Here is a 23823-nt window from a genome sequence, read left to right on the forward strand (position 1 = left end):
GTCGGAAACTTGATGATGTATTCCATTTTAATCTCTCGGGTTAACAATTTAGTCAAAAGTGTCAAAATATGTGCGGTGGTATCCCCCATACGCAAAAAACCGAATGGGCAAAAATAAAAAAAAATCAGGTTTCAGTATTCCAAAATTTGGAGACAAAGCCTGAAAATCTCAAAGAAAATAAAATGTTCCAGGACTTAATATTATTATAAGCCGAATATAAAAACCGCAGAAGTATGCAACATTTTCACATGTCACTAACACCGGCGAATTGGAACAACTTTTATATTTCAAAGGTTTCGTTATAAAAGAAGCCACACTTTGCATCCTTTAATTCTTTTGAATTCAACGGCAATTGATTCATTTTAATGATTGAATTTCGGCTGTTTTTGTTTTCGTTCCTTAACCATGAGTCCTTGGCCCATTAGGTCCTTCGCCCGTGAGAATAGCCGCCGATATTTATATCAAGTCTCCTCGCAAAGATCTTGATTCTAAGCAATCATTTGCAAAATATTTGATTTTTGACGCAATCAAGTAGTTTTCCTTCAAATACATGGAAGTCAAAACTATCAAACAAAAGTCCCAGGCAAAAGATCTATCTAAAATAAAGTATATACTAATGAAAACAGTTTTTTTTATCAAATTTTAACGAGCAAATTGTCTTGTTCTTCTAATAATTTTTCCTGAAATTCTTTTTCCAAGGCCAAGTTACAAGGAAATTTTGCGAAGGAATCAAAATTTTTGCGAAGTCACTCACGGTGATTGTTTTTACACAATTTTTTTTTTACAATTTTGATCAACTTTTAGCCCACGGGACCTAGAAGATATCTTACGTCTTCATTGTAGAATGTCTCGTTGAACATCTTCAAGTCATGGAAGTCTTCGTTCGATCTGGACTTTAGAGCTTCCAAAATAGCGGCCAGCTTACAGTAGCTGGTCTCGTTGACATAGGATGCGCAGTTGCTCTTGAAAACTCCAAAGAAGATGTGCTCCATAGCCATCTTAGGAAGATTTCCTGCAAGGTCATTCGCTGCCTTTGTCATGACTAAAATAAAAATTTGTCTCAAGGTCATATATTAAAATCTTTGTTCCGAATTTCAGAGAAAGTAACGCATTATTATAGGTGGGTAAAATAAGTATATCATTTTTTCAAAACTATTCACTACTTCAGACAATCTCGAAGTCGGAACTCCTCAGACAGTCAGAGCTTCTTCTTGAATCGCGTTATTATTTTTTGTTATGCTTTTATAAATAAGCTCGTTTGTTGGGTATTCCATTTGTGACGCAATAGACTGAACAATAAAAATCAGGGTTCCATAATACTTAAACTAACTGTTTTCGATGTCTGGACACCAGCTTTCCAAAGTGGCACCGTCCATTTCGCCTTCCAGTTTGTTGCTGAGCTGTCTCAAACTGTCCGAAACTTCCAAAGTATCCAGACAACTTCTGAAGGCGGTGTCCAAATTTGCTGTGGTTGGAACAGTCACGCCTTCCATCCCTTCTAGCATTTGTACCACCAAATTCGGGCAGCGGCCGTAGTCCAGGGCTTTTTCACATAAATCTTCACTGCCAACCTAAATTACAAGTTATTTTTCTAACCGTGCTTAGCTTACGATCTGTCCGATTTTGTTTTGACTTATACTTGAACCAGACATTTCTTGTCAGATCGCGGCAATGTAGGAAAGTATAGATAGATATCATAACACTCACAGTTTTGAATTTCTTTCTTTAAAAAAGCGAACCCAAGTTCAAATTTCACGTGATAATAATTTGTCGTGACATAGCTAATTGAGATATTTAAGGATATATTGCAATACATTTCGAGGAAAAACATAAAAGCCTGACTAAATTGTCATAATTACATAAAATTAATTGTAGCAGATTATATAGTGCTTAATGGTCAGTATTGTTCTCGTTATACTCTTGGATGAGTTACGTCATGCATCTATAAGACTATTATTAATTATCCCTCAGACCCTAGCTTAGGGTTCATACCTCAAACCTTCCGAATCTTCGGTGTGTGGTGTGAGTCTGATTCTGAATTTGAACTTCTAGAAGTGGAGCCATGCTTGCTTAATTGCATACGAAGTACATGAAATCTTGTTAACCCAAACCCCCCCCCCCCCCCCCCCGACCCCTTCGCATAAGGGGGAAAATTCGTTAAACTGCGAAAAAAATTAGTATATGTTTAATTGTTCAACTCTTTCATAATAGGGTGGGGGGGGGTGTGGAGGTTTGTTTCAAGGTACCATAGAGCCATAGGGGATGGTTAACAAGATCCAATACATTGAGTAAAAAGTCATCACCCTGCTAATATAACACCAAACTTACCAAATTTTGGAGGTCTGCTACGGCCTGAGCTGCCGCGGCGCACTTCGCTGTATCATCCGAGAGATTTCGGAATTTCATGGCGCCACACTTGTCGTTTAAATTCCTCAGCACTGTCGCATCCGGCGCTTTCGTAGCAGCAGCTTCTCGTCTCGTTCGTTGAGCATCCGCGCTACCAGCATTCAAGATGTGGCACGCTTCTTCACACTGAAATAAATCAAATTTATCTTGAAACAAGAAGATCGCTTTTGAGTTACAAGTTGCTCTGCACAGTAGCGAAGGTTCTGACACCAATCATTACTCGAGAAACAATTAAAAAACATTAAAAAGCAAGAAAAATTCAAAGTTTTCGCTAGGAATTTGTGGATAAGTTTTGCCATTATTTCAATTGTCAGGGGCTACAATATGTTCAGTTGTCAATCATCATCTTAGTGTCAATCATTCGAGTTGCTATTATTAGTTCCCAGACCTTAATCAAGTGTGAGACTGGTACCTGCCTGTCAATCAACTAAAGCTGTCTAGCTGTTAAGTGTTGACCTCTAAGTTCACTCTCTTATTTATGCGAACTAGAATTCAGTCAATTAACTATTTAACAGCCATCTTTTTACAAACCCTTGTTATGGCGCAGCCAGCGGATGGTGGGGGGAAAAACCCCCTTGGAATTGTGGCTTTCTGGCCTCCAAATCAGGCGGAACCACAACTGTTATGGGAACACTGGAAACAACGATTCCATTGGGCGATGGTGGCGAAACATGGAATAGTCTCGTCAGAATACTACTTTGCATCGACATTAACTGAAGCACAGATTACAGACCTGGGGGACATTGGGGGAAAACCACGGGCAGAAGGTGAACGTACACTAATATCAAATCTGTATTTATGCCTGGGACATGAGGGACAGAGAGCATTGCATAACCAGCATCCACATTTAGATATGGAAACAATACGATACCCACGTTTTTTGGATATCTGTGTAGCTCTCTTTCAGAAAGAGCGGAACGAGACGTACGAGATGTACCAAATGTTGTCGAGGAAACAAAAGGAGGGTGAGAGTCTAGAATCGTTCTATGCAGAACTTAGCGGAATGGCGGCAAGATGCAACTTGGGCACCCAGGAGCGGAAAATGGTGAGAGACATTTTTATTTTCAACATGAGGAACAGGGACGCGCAGAACGAGCTGTGTAGGGAAACCAAAACCCCGGAAGAAGCATTGCGAATCGCAATGTCATACGAAAGAGGAGACAAATACGCAAGGAGCTACAAGGGGGCCGTATCCGGTTCCACGGGAATGGCGCATCCATCGCCAGGGGGTTCTCTACAGATTAAAACGGAACCAGTCAGCAATATTCGCGGATCCAGGGGACGAGGAATGCCAAGGGGACGGGGTCAGTATCCAAATCGTGGAGGAGGTCGAACACAAGATCGAGTGCAAGAGCGCAGATGTTACAACTGCGATCAACCGAATTTCACCCCAGAACACCGACAACGATGCCCAGCAAGAGCCGTCACATGCAACTTCTGCAAGAAGATTGGGCACTTTGAGAGGACTTGCCGAGGAAAACGACAATCCAGGGGGGGACAACCGGTTGGATTGATCCAAGGGGATGAGTTTCTCGACGAGGAAGATACACCCTCGGATGACGTGGAGCCCCAAGCTGCGGCAAGTTCAGTTGGTTTCGTCAAACGAGAACATCACAGCTGGTCGTCAGAAAGTTCGGACGATTACATGGTTATGGCAATTCGACGGAAGAAGGAAACGATGTTGAAAGTTGCCGGGCCTAAACTCAAAGTATTCATTAATGGGCACCCGATGAACATTTGGATCGACAGTGGATCGCCGATATCCATTCTAACACTAGAAGATTTGAGAAGAACAGTGGGAAGAGCGGGAATCAACTTGAAGCAGGATAACACTGACGATGACGAATTTCGAGATTACAGTAACAATCGGATCAAGATGTTGGGCAGAATGGAACTCGAGTTAGCATCAAACGGCTGGAAGACGACAGCAGAAGTCCGAGTCATTGGGGGGACCAGACCGTCCATCGTGGGACGTGATTTGATGGGTAAACTTGGACTACAGTTGATGCAAGCAGATCCAAGGGGGGAGGTCATGAACATCCAGGGGGCGGAGGACATTTCATGCAAGGAGGGACACGATGAACCAGAGGAGGAGCAGATGGATCAATGGCAGTCATACTTCAGTAAGCTATTCCCAAAACTTTTTACTAGAGTTGGAAAAATTAGGAACTACAAAGTTCAAGCGGAATTTTTCAAAAATCTTGTACCAGTGCAGCAGAAGGGACGGAGAGTGCCGGTAACGCTCCAAGAAAAAGTGGACAAAGAAATTGATAAGCTATTAACTCAGGGACACATAGAAAAATTGAAAGAGTGTTCGGATCGATATTTTGTTTCTCCGATCGTCATCACCGTGAAAAAAGACGGGTCCGTAAAATTAGCATTGGAATCACGAGAACTTAACAAACAAGTGCATAAAAACAAATATCAGATGCCAAATATAGAAGAACTTGTAGATACAATAGGACAACTTATATCCGAGAAAAAACAAGGGGAGGTGTACTTTACTACGATGGACCTAACGTACGCGTATGGGCAACTACCGCTTAGTGAAGAGACAAGCGTGCACTGTAATTTTTCTTTGGTGGGCGGACGGTCGACAGGAACTTACCGTTTCCGAACAGGGTTTTACGGGCTAACGTCAATGCCGGCAGAGTTCCAGCGAGTAATGGACTCAATCTTGAACGAATTCCCACAAGCGAACGCGTTCATTGATGACATTTTGGTTACAACCAAGGGAACGGAAGTAGAACATATCTCCTTGGTTGAAAAGATCCTCCGGAAACTAAACCACGAAAATATATCCTTGAAGTTACCTAAATGCGAGTTTGCGAAACGCGAATGCGAGTGGCTTGGCCATCGTATAACCGAAACGGGGGTCACGCCTCTTAAACGAAAAACATCGCCGATAGACGCACTAAAAGCTCCTAAAACAGTAACGCAACTAAAGTCATTTATGGGCTCAATCCACAGCTTGCATAAATATTTACCGGCAATAGCGGAGATGTCAGCTCCATTAAGGCCACTCCTCAGCAAGAAAAACGAGTATAACTGGACCGCGGAATGTGAAAATGCTTTCCAAAATATTAAAGTGGGGGTAGCGAACATCGTTGAATTAAAACACTTTGATATTCATAAGGACATTATAGTTGTTTGCGATGCAAGTCACAACGGCCTTGGAGCGGTGTTAGAGCAATTGGGTACAGAAGGGTGGCGCCCTATATCTTTTGCATCACGATTCTTAAACGCAGCCGAGAAAAAATATTCCACCAACGAGCTGGAAATGCTGGCGGTGGTATGGGGGGCCGAGTATTTCAGAAATTACATCCTAGGAAGATCATTTACAGTCATTACCGATCATAAGGCTTTAATTTCATTACTTAACGGAAATAACAAGAAAAACAAAACACTTTTTTCAAGACTAACACGTTGGCTGGACAGACTGATTCCTTTTGACTTTGTAATAGAACACAAACCGGGCGCCAAGATAGGATTGGCAGATTATTTGTCAAGGCATCCTAGCGAACCCCCTAAACCGATAAGTCAATATGATAATTTGTTCACCGTGGCAAAAATCGCTTCGATCAGAAAATCCCTTGGTTTTTCAAAGGAATTAAAACCCCTTGGTAAACGAAATTATCAAAATACTGAAGAAACTGGTTCTAAACAGTCTAAACGATTTTCATCCAATCACAAGCGAGAACGAATAACATGCATACAACCAGCGACGGTTGAGGGCGGAAAGTCATGCGTGAAGACAGCGACCAATAGGAAACGATCAATTTGCATATTGCGTAAATCAAAGAAATCCAAGGGACATTCAGTGTGCTCTATATATTGTTCCCTTGGAAGACGGTTAAATTTGCCTAAATCAAAACACTCAAACAAAATGGATAGCGACTCTAATTGTTCTTTCCCAGTATTTGAAATTGAAAATGTTGAAAATGTTACAATCGATTCCCAAACTAACAATCCGAATATACTACAACCTCAGATCAACTCTCCACTTAGACTAGACGAAAACTTATTGAGTAGCGATGAAATAACTATCATTAACCCTGAAATTATTGCAATTACTAAAAACACGCGGGATTCAAAAGTTAATACAGTACTTTCCATACCTTCGAAATTTCCAGGCGAGCTTTTTCCTACTGTTAATCCGAATCAGCAAATTATGTCCATCATTCCCCGTGATTGCAAGGTTATTAAGAAGTCTCAATCGTTACCAGAACTTTTTAACTTAGAATTTGTTGCCTCGAACATACCAGCGGATGTAAACTTGTTACGAGTGAAAGAAGCATTGGAGAAGAAGACTAACTTGAAGGAAGAACTCCTGAAGATTGGGAAACACTGGGCTCAATATGCTAACGATCTGTCGTTACGGGACGATTGTGTGTGGTTGGACGGACGATTGGTCATCCCTTTACCCTTACAAGTCCCAGTTGAATCACGGATACACTATTACCATCATGGTAAAAGAAACATGTTCGAAGCAGCTCGGGACGTCTGGTACCCTTATATGTACCGAAGTTTGGCAGCAAAGGCCACGTACTGTCAGCAATGCACGGAAGCGGGTAAGAACCTGAAACCGTTATTACCCAAGGGAGACATGGGAAAGGTCCCAGAACCAAGGGAACCCAATGAATGTTTACAGTTGGATTTCTGGGGGCCGATAAATTATTTGAATGAAACTAAGAAATATGTTTTGGTTGCTACGGACCGATTCTCAAGGTGGCCGTCAGCAATGGTTACTACTACTAATACGTCAGATAAGGTCTTAAAGTTCCTTGTTAAGTACATATCGCATCATGGAAGGCATCTAATAAATTTAAAAGCTTCTGTAACGAGGAAGGCATCGAGCTAATGTACTCCCCAGTAAATGACCATCGAGGCACGGGGTCCGTTGAACGGACGATAGGAAGTTTGAAAAATTTTGTCTTAACATATGCGACAGAAAAAGAACATAAATCTCTAGAATCTATGGTCGATAAAGCACTAGGCGCTCTACGATTCTCCAAAAATGCAACTACTAAATTAACGCCTTTTGAAGCTCACCACGGCAGGGAGGCCAATACTGTTTTACGAAATCTAACGAAAAAACCAAGTTTGAAGAATTTGAATTGGAACAACGTCCTAAAACAAAAATGTTTGTGTTTAGACGAAAATGATCCTGAGTTGAGCAAAGTTGCATTCCCTCAGCATTCAAATTGGGAGGAGAGGTCGGATCTAACATACGCTCCAGCCTTGCGAAGGGCCCCTATCACGCTGGATAGTGACCAACAAATGGACGCATGTCCAAGGGGGGAATCGGAAGTTGCCCCACACACCCAAGGGAGTGGAGACACTGGACCTAACATCCAGGGGAGTGGAAAAGGACGAAATCTATACCAGCGTACTACCAGCAAGACCCTAAATCGGTATAAATTACTAAAGTCAAACGTAATCTCTGAATCCGAACATACTTTTAAACTTAAAAACGGATCCGTTCTTAGGAAAAGTGCAGTGGCATCAAAACCGAAACATGACCTTCCCAAGAAACGGAAGCCGGCCACGCTCAAGGATATGCTAGCGAGCGCAAAAAGAGGGGCAGTAGTGAGCCCGAAATCAAAACGAGCTAAGACCACGCAGACAGTCCAATTAGCCACCTTCGAGTCCGACAGTTCGGATACGGAAGACAATCTGCCATTAAACATTCCGGTACGACTACCGGTAGAATTGCTAGCTAGGCGCGAGGCAATTGCAGCGGGACAAGGCCCAAGCGGCAGTACGACAGGAGTGGGAGGAGGAACGGGAGCTAAAGCTAGATCCAGAGTGACAAGAGCTAAGCAAGGAAAAGGGGGCCAAAGTAAACAATTGAAGGAAAGCCAGGAACGTCCAGCGTTAGCGGCGCGGGAGTGTCTTGTAAATAGCAGTCAGGAGGAGGAAGTTGAATCAGGAAGCCAAAGTGAAAGCTCGGGAACCAGGAGGAGTACTAGAAGGAGAAAGCCAGTAGACAAAATGGGAGGAGTTATGATCGAAACCATCCAGGGGGCGGAACAACCAGGAACACATCCAGGGGGAGAAGGGAAATGAATCAGGCAGGGAGACTAAGTTCATCTTGTCAGGCAGGGAGACTAAGTTCATCTTGTCAAATCTGAAACTGACAGCTTACAAAAAGTATAAAATTTTTATGATAAACATATTGTAAACTTCAAAATAATTTTCTTGACTCAGAAGACCTTTTTCTTGCAGATTGGTTAAACAGTGATTTTCAATGAATCCTACTAAAATTGCAACAACTCAAAATTATCGAATTTTGCTTGTCACTCGGAACTATAAATATCAAAGTCCATTTTTTGAAAATAAGAGTGAACAAATTTAAGGACTTTTTCTAAAAAAACTACCCATATAAAAATAAGATCAGTGTGCGTTCATTTACACTTCAGGATAAAAGGTAGCTATCATTGTTTCAAACAGCTTGTTAATGAATTGAAAAAGCACTAAAAGAAAAATGTCGAGATACTTTTAATAAACCGATGTGTCAGTAATTGTTCGCAGATCAGTGAATAGATTCACATACTCTCTAATTTTGTTGTCTTCTCAAAGATTTAAAGAATTGATTTTTTGTTCAGTTATTTTAATAAAAATAAAATTAACCGGGTCATGAAAATGATCACTTCATTTCATTTTTGTTCCATTTTTGTCTTTGTAGTAAAAAATACGCTTTCAATAAAATATTTTCAAAACCCGAGACTAATTGTCGGATCTACTTAACAATCTCCCCCCCCCCAGTTTCAAGAAAAGGGGGAGATTATTTAGTAGATACAATAGGGGGAGGGGGGAGAGATTGTTAAGCAGATCCTAATTGTCATACGACAAAATAATCGAATGATGCAATAATGAGTTTTGGTTAGCCAATCTGCTCCGACCGTTTTCGTTTTACTGATGCAGTAACTTACTAACCTTGCAATACAAGTACATTTTAATTTTACGATTCGAAAAATTGAGATGTCCAGGGCATCAAGGTAATGCTACGTCAAAATGAAAAAAAAGTCGAAATTTCAACATTACGAGGCCAAACTGTGCACTGGATAGGAGCACAATTTTGTGTCTGTATGTTCCTGGGTTCCAGAGCCAAGTCTTTAAACATGTTAAAATTTTGTCGGAACAATCAAAAACAATTAAAGAACAAAAGAAGAACAAAGGGAGCGTCCTTGTTGCGAAATCCGCTTACAATGCACAAAATGCACAGTTTGGCCTCGTAATGAAAATTGAGATTTTTGTGAATGCTGAATCAAAATTTCCCATTTGACAAAAAAAATGCTTCATAATTCCATAAAGCTTTTCTTTGAGCATATGCTAGTGATACAATATTTTTCTCATGTAAAAGTGTGTGAAGGACAATTTTTAACAAAAAATTGAGATTGTTTCCTAACGAAATTTTCAAAATGCCTCAAAAATTTTTCTGTCGATTTGAGGCGCAAAAACTATTCGATCTTTGAACAAGCATAAATTTTTGTATGCATAAGTTGGTTTTTTATGTGCTTATGTAGATCTGTGTACTCGAACCTAGAGGTTCAAGTATTTTTGAAGAACCCAAGTTATGTTCGAGCGCTTTTCAAAGACATTTTTGAATAGCGCTCGAACATAATTTGTATTTTGCATGCTTATAGATGTCCTGGGCAGTGATTTACTACTGAAACACAATAAATAGAAAAATCGTTTTCATCAAGAATTTCAGCAACAAATTGTATCTACAAGAAAGAGGCCCAACAAATTAGCTATTCAGCTCTTTTCGGGGACCGTAACTTTATCGTAAAATTTAAAAAATTATACAACTTTGAAATTTTTGTAAAGTTGTTCAATTACATGTTAACCAATCAAATTTTTTTATACTAATGCCACAGCACTCCAACTATCGATCTCATTACCTTACATCAGACAATTGGTTCTAAATGGGCACAGAAATAAAAATCGTAAAACTCTATGTTTTGCTTCTAATTTATATAAAAGTTTGCAAAGAAAACACTTTTATATATTAGTATTATAGTATAATCATACTATTATACTATTGTTATCTAAAAACTATTTTATACAACCCCGCTCTTTACGGAAAATTGTTATTGCGCCCCTCCTTTACTGTCTTGTTATTGCCATGTTTTTTTTAATTGAGACTGGTTGTAAAGCATTTAATGAGCGAGTGTTTATACGCTTCATTTATTCAATAAACCGGGTCTTTTCTAGAAGTTTTTTCTATATGGAACTTTGTTTTCTGGCATGTTTTCTTTTTGTTTCTTTTCCACTCAAAATCAGTCGACGAAAATAATCTTTGGAAATTACTGAGTCATATATCATACTAAAGCTCTTTCAGTCGAGATTTGAACGACAATTAAAAATATTTAAAAAATGTTGCGCTGAGAGAGACTTATTTGAAAATTTTACCTTTTAGTCTTATTTCGAGCAAAAAAGGTGAGCGAGCATGTTTAAAATAGCTTGATTATGCTTAACATAAGCCGTAAAAACTTAGTTTCACTCAAGTAAAGATAGATAGTTTATGGATTTTGTTTGCGCCATTTTGAGAATCAAAAAATTTTGAATTTTTTTCTTTTTTTTGAGATTTTCTTGTTTTTTTTATTCATTTTTCTTGAAAAACTGTTTTCCAATTTGCCTTCTTTTATAACTGTCGAAAATGCCTAAGTTCTGGGGAAAAAACCTTTTTTGTATTTTTAAGACTATGGTCAGAACATTCTGTGCTACTTGAACAGTAACCGGATATCCCTGCTGTATATTATGAAGTTGTATGAGCACTGTCTTCTGTTAACCCGGGTTGAAAACCCCGCAATAAGCAAACCTGTCTTGAGAATTTGCTTGTTATCGGAGTTTGCTCAGAAATTATTTTATTGAAACAGGGATTCACAAAAAATAGTTGAAACAAACTAAGTTTGAAATAAATCTTAAATGGAAACTTAAATCAATACGAAGCTAAACTATGCACTGGATAGGCGCTCAGTTTGGTGTTTGTATGTCTCAAGAATCTAGTGAAAAGTCTTTAATCTTGTGAAAGTTTTTTCGGAACGATCAAAGAAAATGAAAGAACAAAAGAACAAGAAAGGAAGCGTCCTTTGTGCGGAATCCGCTTACATTTCCCAAAAAACTCAGTTTGGCCTTCTAATGATTTGTCAAGAAAGTTTAGTTTTGAAAAAGTTTTTTTTCTAGAGAAATTATTTTAATTGACTTGATTTTTTTCTAGCTTGTTGGAAACTGATAGGAAAACTCACAGGCAATGCAAACAAGAGCTTCGTGGTTGCGTTGAAAGGACAGTCTTCGCCGTTCATCATTGCGCCGAGTGGGTTTGCCTCGCAATCAGCTGCACCAGTGTAGTTGGTATCAATCACATCCTCTATGAACCCTCTCACTCTAAACTCACACCCAGCCGAACTCAAGTTAACACCCATATGGAAGATCAAATTATTGACTAAAGTTAGCCCCCCACGCCCCCAACCCACATATGGTAGATCAAATTATCTGTACTCGCTCGATCAGATTTTTGACTAAAGTGACCCCCTACATAGTAGATTAAGTTATTTGTACTCGCTTAACAAGGCGCCCAGCTGAAAACCCAATAATTAGCAACCCCCACACTCATCCCCCAAATAGATCAAATTTTGCTATGTCAATGGTAATTTACTACGTAAAAGTTACTTTACTTTTTAGTTTGCTATATAAAACTTTTTTCGTCTATTTCTGTAAAAAATGGACAGCTGAACTTAGTCGCATTTTTAAATGGCTGTACAAACGACATAAGACAGCTGTCCTTTTTTGGACGCTTACGCACAAAATTCCAGAAAGATCTAAATTTGGGCAAAAAGAGAAGAACTCACATTTCGTTGCAAGGGTAGAACAGGTCATAAAGATCATCGCTTGGAACTAAAATAACAGAAGCGAACTTTCAATTTGTATGTTTAAGAGAAGGAAACTGAGGAAAATTGAGAAAAAAATTCAGATTTTTGGGCAAATAAATATTTAATTTCTTGAAAAAAAAAACAGATTACTGCAAGAATCTTAAAGAAAATTAACGTTAGAATTGTCTTTTTTGTGTTAGAATGGGAATAGGCTTACTTGTCCTTCGATGGAGAAATAAAGTTATATAAGCAAATCATATGTAGTCTAAAAATCTACCGAGAAAATTATGGCGATTCTACGAATTTTGAGAAATAACAAGGATAGCCGGTTGCTGTGCAAAGAGCACAGAATGTTCCAAACCTATTCTTAAAAATATACATAAACAGTTTTTTCCATGCTTTTTTCTCAAATAAGTGTTGTTTTTTTTGTGCGTGGTGTGATGAAAGGAAATATAGAAAAATTAAAATTTAGGCTTATTCGACAGTCAGAATAACATAGGCAAATCTAACAACGGTTTTTGTTGGAAAATGACAAGAAAAAGAAAACAAACAGAAATTCAATAAATTTTCCCAATTTTTTTTCTATTTTTTTGCTGAAACTATTTTGAAATTTTGAAGTTTTTTATTCCTAAAATGCCGCTGAAAAACCAATTTTACTGGAAAAACTTAAGTTTCATGGCTTATCTTTCTATAACTAAGCCTGCTCACTTGCTCTATTTGCTCGAAATTTGACTAAAACTCAAAAGTTTCATACCGGTTTTTTACAACACTGGGGCTTTTTGAAAAAATTTGATGTCGTTTGAATCAGTACTAAAAAAGCTTTAATACGATATATCAGAAATCACTCCACCTTTAGGATTATTGTGGTAAATGCTTTTGGTTGAAAAACAAAACAAACATACTCTTTCAACATCTTCGCTCGAAAGTAGACCAAAAATCTTCAATAAGGTTTTCTCAACACTGAGAAAATTGACTCATATTTTTTAATGTCGTTTGTATCACGCCTGAAAAGGCTTTAATATTACTCGTTTCATTCCAATAATTATTTGTGGTACCTGATTTTGCGTGGAAACTAAAAAAATACTATAACACACAGGAATGCAAAGTTCCTCTCTATTTTCAATGGACGGAACAACACATTTTTTGATTGGGTGAAAAATTCAAGTCTTTTGGGCCTTGTGCTTTGAGATCAGCGCCATTTCAGATACTTACGGTCTGGTTCGAAGCACTTTCCGTGTTTAGAGATCAATCCGCAGGGACATTGACCTTCTGAATCCGCAAACATGATGGCATTTGAGTCGAAAGTGCAAGAATCAGACACTCCACGAACTGGAACATTTTCAAACTTAGTTACTCTTATTGAGACAAAAAAATATGATTCGGCTAATTGAGAATTGGGCTTTACTTACCAATAGTGAATGGATCCCGAATTTGCTTCACTTCATCGTCACACGTCGGCAACCGGTCTGAAATTAGAATTTTTAGAACACTAAAATTAGAAAATAAAATGGCAAAAACCAAAAGAAATCGAGCCATTTTCAAACAAACATTTTTTAAGTCAAATTTTTCTCAATACTCTACAGGGCTGGATATAAGATTTATGGAAGGAATGGCAGTATTCCAAACAAAAATTCTGAAAATTTTTCGAACAGCCAAAAACGACTTTTTGAAACTTAATTTTGGCCCTATGGAATTTTTATTGAAAATTTTGACTGAAAATGATTTTTCGGCGCTTATTAACCCCTCAAAGTTTCAGAAAAACCGAAAGCATTTATTGAAAGAAAAACATCACAACTCGTTGCCAAGAAAAATTGTCAAAAAAAAAAATGCAAAAACCTCTTTTTGTTCTCTTTACAACCATTTGTTTCTTGAAAAATGAGTCTTAGTTCTAAATACTTTTTCAGATTTGTTTCAGTTTATTATAAATTTTCTTTATTTTCGGCCTAGTTTGAGTTCGTCCCGATAGTTGGCTCACCTGGGTTGAGTGAATGAGAGATCAGAGGGCATGTCTGCAGCTGATGCAATGCACCTGGACAGTGCTGCTTCTTAGCACTATCACTGAACACCATCTTTAGCCGATCTGCTCCTGAAGCAGACAACCAATTCAAAGTTTGATCTCATCATAAGTGAAAATATTAATTTGAACAAGCATAGGACAAAGCATATTTGTAAATGGGTGAGAAAGGTTTTTTTTTAATTTTCAAGACAAATAGACCGTGTGCACAAAAGTTTTAAATGTGAAAAATAGCAGGGAACCAAAAATGTATTTTTATTCCGCCCGAATTCGGAAATCTCAAAAGTTAGAGTCACAGAACAAAAATCAAGAATGTAATTGACCGAAATCAAAAAGTCACCACAATCTAGCTTAAGCAACGCATTCGAGTCAGCAGTTAAGTGCTTATTTGCCCAAGTTTGGGAGGAATTAGTAAAAAGTCCCGGGATCTCTGTAACTAATCCCATCCCCCTTTTATAAAGGGGGGGGGGGGGGGTTCGTTACTAGTTAATAAATTTACATACACTTAAGCCTTGAATTATTTCTTTATAGGGGTGGCAGTTCGTTACTAGGTACCCTAGGGGGGGGGGGGGGGTAGTAAAGGAGATGCTAGACCCATAACGGTCGCCGTGTTGAGCTGCACAGCTCGTATGTTGGTCCTTTCCCTCGTTGATAAAGGGTCTTAATATTAACCAAACTAACCAGTAGATCCTTCGACTGGTGGCATGCATCGGCCAGCCGCACACTTCATGCCGAAGTAGCAGTCGTAGTCAGTGCCACACTCTGTGCACATCTCAGTGATCAAATCATGCTTCCGGTCTGAAAAAACAGCATTCATGTTCAGCAAGTCGAACCATCTTTAAGCCGAGCTAGAAAGACAGGGCACTCTAGTTACTGTCCCAAGCGTGTGATTCACGAATTAATAAATCCGACCATTTAACTGCCTGAGAAGGACCATTTAAAAGAAGAATAGAGTTGAGAGGGTTTTTTCTCACGCTCTATCCGGTTTATAAAGATCACTCGTAATATGCCGAGTGTATCGTATTATATTAGAGCTCGCCTCTCGTGATTCGGGTTCCAAACACATACTTCAAAAAATGTCAAGAAAGAAGTGTCGAGAAAAGAAGCGTTCAGAATCTTTGCGTTTTTTAGAATGAGTTACCGCTGTAATTGATGGGAATAAAATGGCCATTTTAATTGATGGGAATTAAGACCCTCATTTTAAAAGGGTTTAAAATTTGTAATAATTTCTTATGATTGAAGCTCATTTCTGGGAAAATTCTGCTACCAGAAAAGGAGAAAGTCACCTTGAAATCTTACAGTGACATTACAAATAAGTAACCCCCCTAGCTTCATTTGGTAACCAAAAAAGAGAAACGACCAAACCTTAATTGTGGTCATTTCAAAGTTTCGGCTTTTTGCCAGTCCAACTCGTGTGTTATACTGAGTTACTTTGGGTTACTTTTGTTTTTTTTTTGTTTTACTTTTGGGTTAGTATATTGCTATATTTCAGGATCCTAAAATAATGCATGATACACCTGAAAACGGGCAGTGCTGGCCTAATGATGTTCTCACATACAATTAGTTAGACTTATTTGTTGTAAATTTATATAATTATCGCTGAACTAGATATCGTTTGGAAACAAAATATTATCGATATGATTAGTATAAAACTTAATTGTAGTTTTTTACTACAAACCACTGCATCTTGTTCCACATTGCTGAGTTGCAATCTGCATCTGGAAGGTTTGAAGTTGCGACATTGGACCCTTGTTACATGGCTGGCCATCCAATCGCGCATCGTCACAACACAATATGACCTGGCCATCCACTTGAGCGATAGCTTCATGTCTAATAAAACTCATTTGGATAGGTTGTTAAAAATTAGGGATCAAGTTAACATCCTCTCCCCCCCCCCCCCCCCCCCCCCAAATAGACCAAGTTAAGATCCTCCACCCCAGCGCTGAATTTAGGTTAAATTTGTTAAGCGCTGTATGTAAAATGCTCGATTCTGATTGGCTGAAAATTCCCATCTTAGAACCAAGTTAACATCCTCCCCTCTAAACGTGTTTAGGTGTTTACGGGGTCCAAAATTAGTTGGATAGGTTGTTGTTGTTGTTGTTATCAATTCCTTTTTGATACTTATTTAATTATGAAGGACACTCAATCATTCCATCTGTCACAAAATTACCTTTTTTTTAAAAAAAAAATATGGGGATTGTAAAGTGCAGGTTTAAATTATTACCACAAAACCGAATATAATTTTATTAAGCGTTTTTCTCAAATTGGGTAGGCATTAGACAAAAAACCAAGACAAAATTAATCTGGTACAATTGATATGGTGCAAGTTTTTTTAAACAAAAATGTGCCTAAATTTTACTCTTAAAACAGACCATTTGTGGCTCTTTATAGTATATCAATGATTGTTCCGAAATTACCGAGTAATTTGCTGATAAGATCATATCAAAGAAAGCCTCTTATTTATTCCAACAAAGCTTAAGAAAGAAAATAAATTTTGAAATTTTGTTGTGAAAAGCTTATGTTTTGTTTGATGGCCAAATGTCGTTTTTCTTTTTATTAATTTTTATTTATAACCTCAATTTGAAAATTTTGCGCTAAGAAATTTGAAAAATTTACTCTTCACAGCTTCGTTGGACTTTGAAAAGGGCTAAAAAAATTTGGTTAACTAATAAGATTGAAACATAACTTTAATTTAGGATACAAAACTATTTGCATCCTAAAACCTTCGTTTTAATCGGTTTTTGTTTTTATTTTTACTGATTTTAGAAAAAAAGGCTCGAACTTTTCAAAGATCTCAATTTTGTCTGAAAAACATAAATGAGCACTAGCACACAACGGCGAGGCCACCGTTCATCGAAAACTACAACTGGTGGAAACTGATAAAGGGTAAAATTCGACAAAAGCGACGATTTGTAGAGCGCTCGATTATTGGCACCAAGCAATAATTAGTACCGACAAAAACATTTTATCAGAAACTATTCAGATTCTGCTACTGAAAAGATACAGAAAAACAGCAAGCAAACTAGAAAACAAAGTGTTACAAGCATTATTAATCAAGCAGCGTTATAATGGTTTTATTTTAGCAATTGTCCCCAAAATGAACCTGTCAATATTGATTTTTTTCAATTGGCAGCTTTTGCTTAGATTCGGGCAATTTTTTTCTCAGTCACATCCTCGTTTTTACATGAGCTGAAAAAAAAACTTCAATTTGTTTAGTTCGATAAGTGGAATTCATTCCCTATTGGGAGGCTCTATGCTAAGCTTTTTAAAAATTCTTTGTCGTCTCTCGCCCGTTCATAGATTTTTTTGTCTTGTTTTCACAAAATTTGAAGAAACAGCCATTTTCTCTCCATGGATGGTTATGGTTGATTGTCTCAACTAGAGATGACTAACAAAATGATCAAAACTCATCAATAAGGCAAGACTTGGCGAACTAAAATTTGAAGGTTATATCAAAGAGGTACTTTTTTTAATCTGCTTTGTTTAGTAGGGTCCAGTTCCAGCTCCCAAAATATGTGCTATTTGCAGAGTGAAATGAAAAAAGCGTCCTCTGTTTCTACGACGCCTTTACACATTCTTGTAACTTTCTACAACGCGGTTATATAAGCTTAAAATTTTTCAAATCCACGATAATTTGCAAGGGCTTCAAACCTGATTGTTTTTCCTTCCATTATCGGATTGCGCAAATATACTGCTATTTGTTTTTGGTTTTAAAAGACGAGTAGATTAATGGTTCAGTTTGTTCGTTCACTACCGCAAGAAAGTTGAGTATACAGAAGAATAGAAATATGTTACGTCGGCGGGTCAAATGGTGTTTTTTCTAGTGTTTTTTTTCTATGAGCTTTCTCATCCTCAAAAAAAAAATTTTTTTTCAGTGGTCGTCTACTTTTAACTGCAAAAACGCAGGTCTAATTTTTGTACTTTTTAAGCGTTATATATTCTTTTCAAACTGGATAAAATCAAACTTCAGTGAAGGCCAAGTTTTAACAATGAACCTATTTTTTTTGCTGCTTCAAGCGAAATAAGAATGATTTTGTCATCATGCCTGCATTTTTGGGTCAGATCTCTGATTTGAATAAAAACACCGATGTTTTAGAACGTCTTTTGCTGCATCTTGATGTGGTTCTACTTGTGGATTTTTTGCGTTGGTTTCAAATGAACCTTTGTCTATTAAGAAACCATTGCTGATTCAGGCGTTTGAATCATGAAGACATTCGACCTAGTATTAAATTAGAAAGGAAGATGTGATTTTGGTTCATTAAAGAAAAATAATTGTTTTGAACTAAGAGTTTTTGGTGCTAGTGACTGCTGATAGTAATTTCAAAAACACTGCGTTACACTGCGAAAAAAACTATGTTCCTTTAATACTAGTGCAAACGAATGCCCTGTTTGTCTGGAATTAAAACCATCCATTCAGTTAAGAAAACTTCACGGAAGAGCACCATTATTAAACCAAGCAACAAATACTGGCATCTTATACTATGTCTTGCAAAAGGCCTAACACTTCCCATTCCCTGAGATCTAGATCAGATTGAATAAAGACGGAGAATGACAACTGAATGTCCCCTATGCTTGGAAGTTTGTGATCAAATGAAAAAACTACATAAGAATTTACCTCCACAACCACCACATTTAGTTTGCGTAAATTATTATAATAAACTCAAGCTAAGAGCTAGTGCATCATTCGCAAAAATTCCTCGCCCCTTTTGCAGGCAGATTATTCATGTAATTAATATGACAGAATGCGATGTCTGTAATATCTGCAACCAATTAGTGTTATCCAGAAATAAACAAAACCTATGAAAGTTAAACAAACATATGTTACGGTATGCAATAATTGCATTAATAAAGTAAAAACATCTCCCCTATCTGTTTTTTAAAAATTGATTTTGATAACTTTTGGGCATTTATTCCTTTAATACAATGGCAAACGAATGCCCTGTTTGTCTGGAATTAAAACCATCCATTCAGTTAAGAAAATTTCACGGAAGAGAATCATGTCCAAAGCCAAACTGATTTTTGACAACTTCTCATGCCCAATATGCCGACAAGATGTTCACGTCCTAAATTTCGAAAAAAATTGACGAATGTAAGACCTATTATTTTATTTCCACAACTTACCTTATTTTTCCCAGCCAATTTTACAGTACTTTCGGAAAACCATAGCACAACCCACTCTTGAATGGCCGATCTGCTACTTAAAAAAATCCAAACTCAAGAAACAACCTAAAAACCAGCCACACCATCCACCACACTTCATTTGCATAGACTGCCATGACCAAATCCTAGCTCATTTTTCAAAATATGGACAATTTTTTTGCCCCATTTGCCAGGTCCCACATTAAAACCGATCTTTTTCCCATTATTCCCTTGGTTGTTCATGCGAAAAAATGGTTAAAAGTGCAGGTTGGGGAAATACCCAGACCAAAAGTATGGCAAGTTATCGACACCTTACCGATTGCCATCAAGGTATCACAATTTGCTCAAGATGCCTCCCTAGTACAGCAAAAATCTATCCCTTATGTCAAATCCCTTATGATTTTTCCGACCCCTGGATTTAATCCTTCACCACAAAAAGATGTTCATTTACGATTCTTCTACACTCCTTCATTTGGTAAGGCATCAAGATTTCAGAAATCCACTCACAACATATATATCTTTTCAAATAACAATAAACACAAAACTCTCGTTTCATTATTGCTATATTATATACTCCGCCCCTCAGTTTTTTCTAGTCCCTCTTTCCTACAAAAAGGGATCCCATGGTAAGCCGGTGGATGAACCCAGGACCCAGGTGGACATACATTTAGGATTAGGGGTTAATTAAGGCCCAAATTTCCATTTTTACTGTAGCTACATAAGTTTAATATTTGAGCTTAACTCAATGTTTTAAAATTCTTTATTTATTTTTTTCCTGTCTTTAACAAACACCATGATCGCCTTTCTTCATTTGTTTTCCGCGGTGGGTTTTTGTGAAACCACAAGGTTATACTTTTCTTCTTTTAGATATACCACTTTACACATTTATAAATGTCCTTCATCATAATATCCCTAGAATCCGAATGTAAGTCGGGATTTTGAATATATTACTCATTTTATACTGATGTTTAGCAAAATGGAATATGACCTAATTATGAATTGGTACTGCAGAAATGCTGACCCCGCACCCGAGCAGTTCAAAAGGAAAGTGCCTCTCCGAAAGAAGAAGCAATTGAAAGGATAGTAAACTCTCCTAGTATGTCAATTGACGACGGGTTAAGCAAAGACCCCAGAAACTTTCCCAGCCAGAAGCAAAGATTGGAACTACAAAGGACAGATAACTAAAATTGGATACGGTGAACCCCCAAATTATAACCAGCTTAAAGTTTTCCGTAAAACAGAACTACAACCGGTGGAAACTGCCATCCTTTGTAAAAGTCGTCAACTCGACGACAATGGAAAAGGCAATGATACCGATTGAATATATAACTCAGCCAGAAGTTGTAATAAAGAAAGAAACTAACTTCTGCAAAATAAAGAAAACAGTAGAACAAGGTTACATTTTGAAAGCAGGGGGAACTCAGATAACCATCCCATTTGAGGGAATAACTGCTTTCCCAAATCAACTAAAACCAAATCGAAATGAGAGAGATTAAGTCAAAGATCGTCAAACTACAGCAGAAATTAGAGGCTTCACAGAGGAAGATAGAGATCCTCAGATCTTATAACGTGGAGCTAGAAGCTGCAAAGAAACTCAAGAAGAAATTTTTCAAAAAAAAATCATATCTAAATTGCGTCCATTAACGTATGCATAATCATTTTATTTGATGTTCTTTTTAATTTTCTAACTAAATCCTTAAATTGTTTAATTTTCACCTTGGTAACTGTAAGAATCGAACAGCTTAATTTTCTAAACAAAAAAGGGTGAGTTGTAGTATTGTAAAAACTACACTGACAAAAGACCATTGTCTAAACTGTTAACTGTTTATTTAACGACCCAATTCAAAATTGGAGCGTGCCATTTAAATTAAAGACTCTTTTCACTAAATCAGACATTGACTGACTTATACTTGTTAGGACTACAAATCTTGTTTTGAAAATCCACTACTTGTCCAATTTTTCTCATTTTTTCATGCTCAGTATATTGAAAGGGCGGCGATTACTAACACATCCCTTTTAACTTTAACTTGAAACAAGGTCTTGCCGGCTGCACCGGAATTCTCCTTGCTTTGATTAAGCAGAGATGCACATGCAATATGACTGAAGCCTGCGGTTCAACCAAACTGAAGGCTGCGGTTTTAATCAAAGGGGACTAATAATTTAAAGATATTTGATTTTAAAAAATCGAATAAAACCTAGTTGAAAATTCCCTTATGAGGAAGGAAGATTAAAGGAGCAGGTGAAACCTGAATACTTAAAGAAGAATTAGCCGCTGGTTTATGCTTACGACCAAAAAGACTGGCCTTTACTTTTAAAATTTAAAACTTGTCTTGTTCCCAAAAAAAGAGAAGTAATTCTCTTTCTAATTTCGATAAAAAACATAAATCGAGATAAGGAAACCCGAATCACTAGGACGAAACGAACAAGAATACTGCTGACTACCCAACAGAAAAGGACTTAACCAGGAGTGACTCGAGAGTACTACACAATCGTCAACGTTAGTTAGAAGATAACAGATTGATGAAAAATTAATAGTAATTAATCCACCCCTCATGGGCATATTTCTTTAAGCTGTTCGATTCATTTATATAATCTAATAACGCTGTGCTTTGTATTCACCCTGCTAATTAATTCATACCTTTTCTAACTATTGTTTCTACTATAACGTTTGTCAAGAAAACTTGACGACCTAAGGTGAGGCTCGTAACTTAGGATAGATTACTAAGCAATCAACCAGCTAAGTAATAAATGAACCTTTGTCCATTAAGAAACCATTGCTGATTCAGGCACTTGAATCATGAAGACATTTGACCTAGCATTAAATTAGAAAGGAGAATGCGATTTTGGTTCATTAAAGAAGGATAATTGTTTTGAACTAAGAGTTTTTGGCGCAACTGATTGCTGATAGTAATTTCAAAAGCACTGCTTTCTTAGCATAATCCAGTGGCTTCCTTTAAAACTCCCATGGTTACGATCAAGTGAATCATGCATTTTAATTGCTGGAGTTTAATCTCCACCAAACCAATTAATAACTAATTTTAAGTGCCAATTATCTAATCGTGCATTTCGTCGTCAGAAAAAATTTGATAATCTTAGACAAAACTGGGTAAAAATTCAATTTGACTACAATTTAAATATTGTTTTGGCTCTAATTTTTCTTTGTCTGAGCCAGTCATCTTTTATAAACTAAGGACAGTGAATTGATTTCAAGAGATAAAAATATTCTTCCGTTTCTTGAAGAAGTTGTTATTCCCTTTTCTGAAGTTATCGTGGTCGGTACATTCGGCACTACTTGCACAGCAACCAGTTATCCTTGTTGTTCCAACCATTGAAAATGGGGAGGAAGATTGTTTTCGGGTGTATTTTAATTTTTTTTTCCACGCAAGATCAGCTATCCAAAATAATTGAGCTAATTAGTAAGGTAGTTATTAATTGCAACAGCTTATTTAAACTTGAGATAAGCAATGAAAACTTAATTTTCTTGAAAAAAAATTACTTTTAGGAATCATAAACATAAAAATTCAAAAAATTTCCGCACAACTTTTTTTTTCAATTTTTTTTGTTTTTCTAGTCATTTTTCTTCAAAACCAGTTTTTTAATTGACTTGTTCTACTATGACTCTCAGTTATGTCTAAGTTCTATTTTTTCGTTCAGATTTTTTATTACAACATGCAGAAAAAAACGAAACCAACTTGAGAAAACATTTTTGCGTTTTTATAAGACTGTGGTCAGAACATTCTGTGCCATTTCCTCAGTAACCGGCTATCTTGTGATTAGTTTATACTCTTTCTTAATCAAAAACGGAAAAAAGCACAACATGCAAATTTTTCGGTTATTATCGAGCTGCTGTCTTTCCACTGATGAGAAACTAAATATTTTTTTTGGGGGTTGAGAAATTGTTGTCTCATCATCATGCATAGCGAGTGTTTGTGGACTTTTTCCCATCAAACGACCCCAGAAATTTAATTCCTCCATGTAATATAGAAACCTCAGGTGTGGGATGGGACTATTGTTTTTTGTTTCTAGGCTGAAGGGGGGGGCTACAATAGGAATCCTCTACGTTTGGTATCCATAGACTGAACAAACCTGCAGGCAGCCGCGCAGCTCAGACCCCATGTTCGTATGCTTTGTACCAGTAATCGACCCCCAGAGTGTAGTCGGCTGATGGCAGATCTTTATTAGTGGCATTGATCACAGTTATACACACTCCCCCATCCTCTAGAGTCACAGTACCGTTTCCAAACTCGTTCATGCATGTTATGTTCTAAAACACGGATGAACTTAATAAGCATAACAGACTGGTCTACTTAATTTGTCTAAAGCGGCAATGAAGATGACTTTTAGACTCCTTTTCAAAATTAACAACTCATCATGGACAAAATGTTG

General features: G+C 37.4%; 2 protein-coding genes across 2 annotated transcripts in view; both read right to left on the reverse strand.

Annotated features, from left to right (window-relative positions):
• LOC134848556 (uncharacterized) overlaps positions 1 to 23639 on the reverse strand; it is a 45368-nt gene extending 21729 nt beyond the window's left edge. Inside the window, exons 1-11 of the mRNA XM_063866069.1 lie at positions 23524 to 23639; positions 15977 to 16128; positions 14980 to 15096; positions 14260 to 14370; positions 13694 to 13750; positions 13497 to 13613; positions 12264 to 12309; positions 11661 to 11799; positions 2329 to 2532; positions 1331 to 1571; positions 831 to 1042 (exon numbers count right to left, since the gene is read on the reverse strand). Of these exons, the coding sequence (XP_063722139.1) occupies positions 831 to 1042; positions 1331 to 1571; positions 2329 to 2532; positions 11661 to 11799; positions 12264 to 12309; positions 13497 to 13613; positions 13694 to 13750; positions 14260 to 14370; positions 14980 to 15096; positions 15977 to 16040 (1308 nt within the window). The 5' untranslated portion in view covers positions 16041 to 16128; positions 23524 to 23639. The remainder of the gene's footprint in view (positions 1 to 830; positions 1043 to 1330; positions 1572 to 2328; positions 2533 to 11660; positions 11800 to 12263; positions 12310 to 13496; positions 13614 to 13693; positions 13751 to 14259; positions 14371 to 14979; positions 15097 to 15976; positions 16129 to 23523) is intronic.
• LOC134848132 (terminal uridylyltransferase 4-like) overlaps positions 1 to 23823 on the reverse strand; it is a 438124-nt gene that overhangs the window by 263643 nt on the left and 150658 nt on the right. The gene's annotated exons all lie outside the window — the stretch shown is intronic.

Source organism: Symsagittifera roscoffensis, chromosome 6 (assembly GCF_963678635.1).
Source record: "Symsagittifera roscoffensis chromosome 6, txSymRosc1.1, whole genome shotgun sequence".
In the NCBI taxonomy this organism is placed as follows: Eukaryota; Metazoa; Xenacoelomorpha; order Acoela; family Convolutidae; genus Symsagittifera; species Symsagittifera roscoffensis.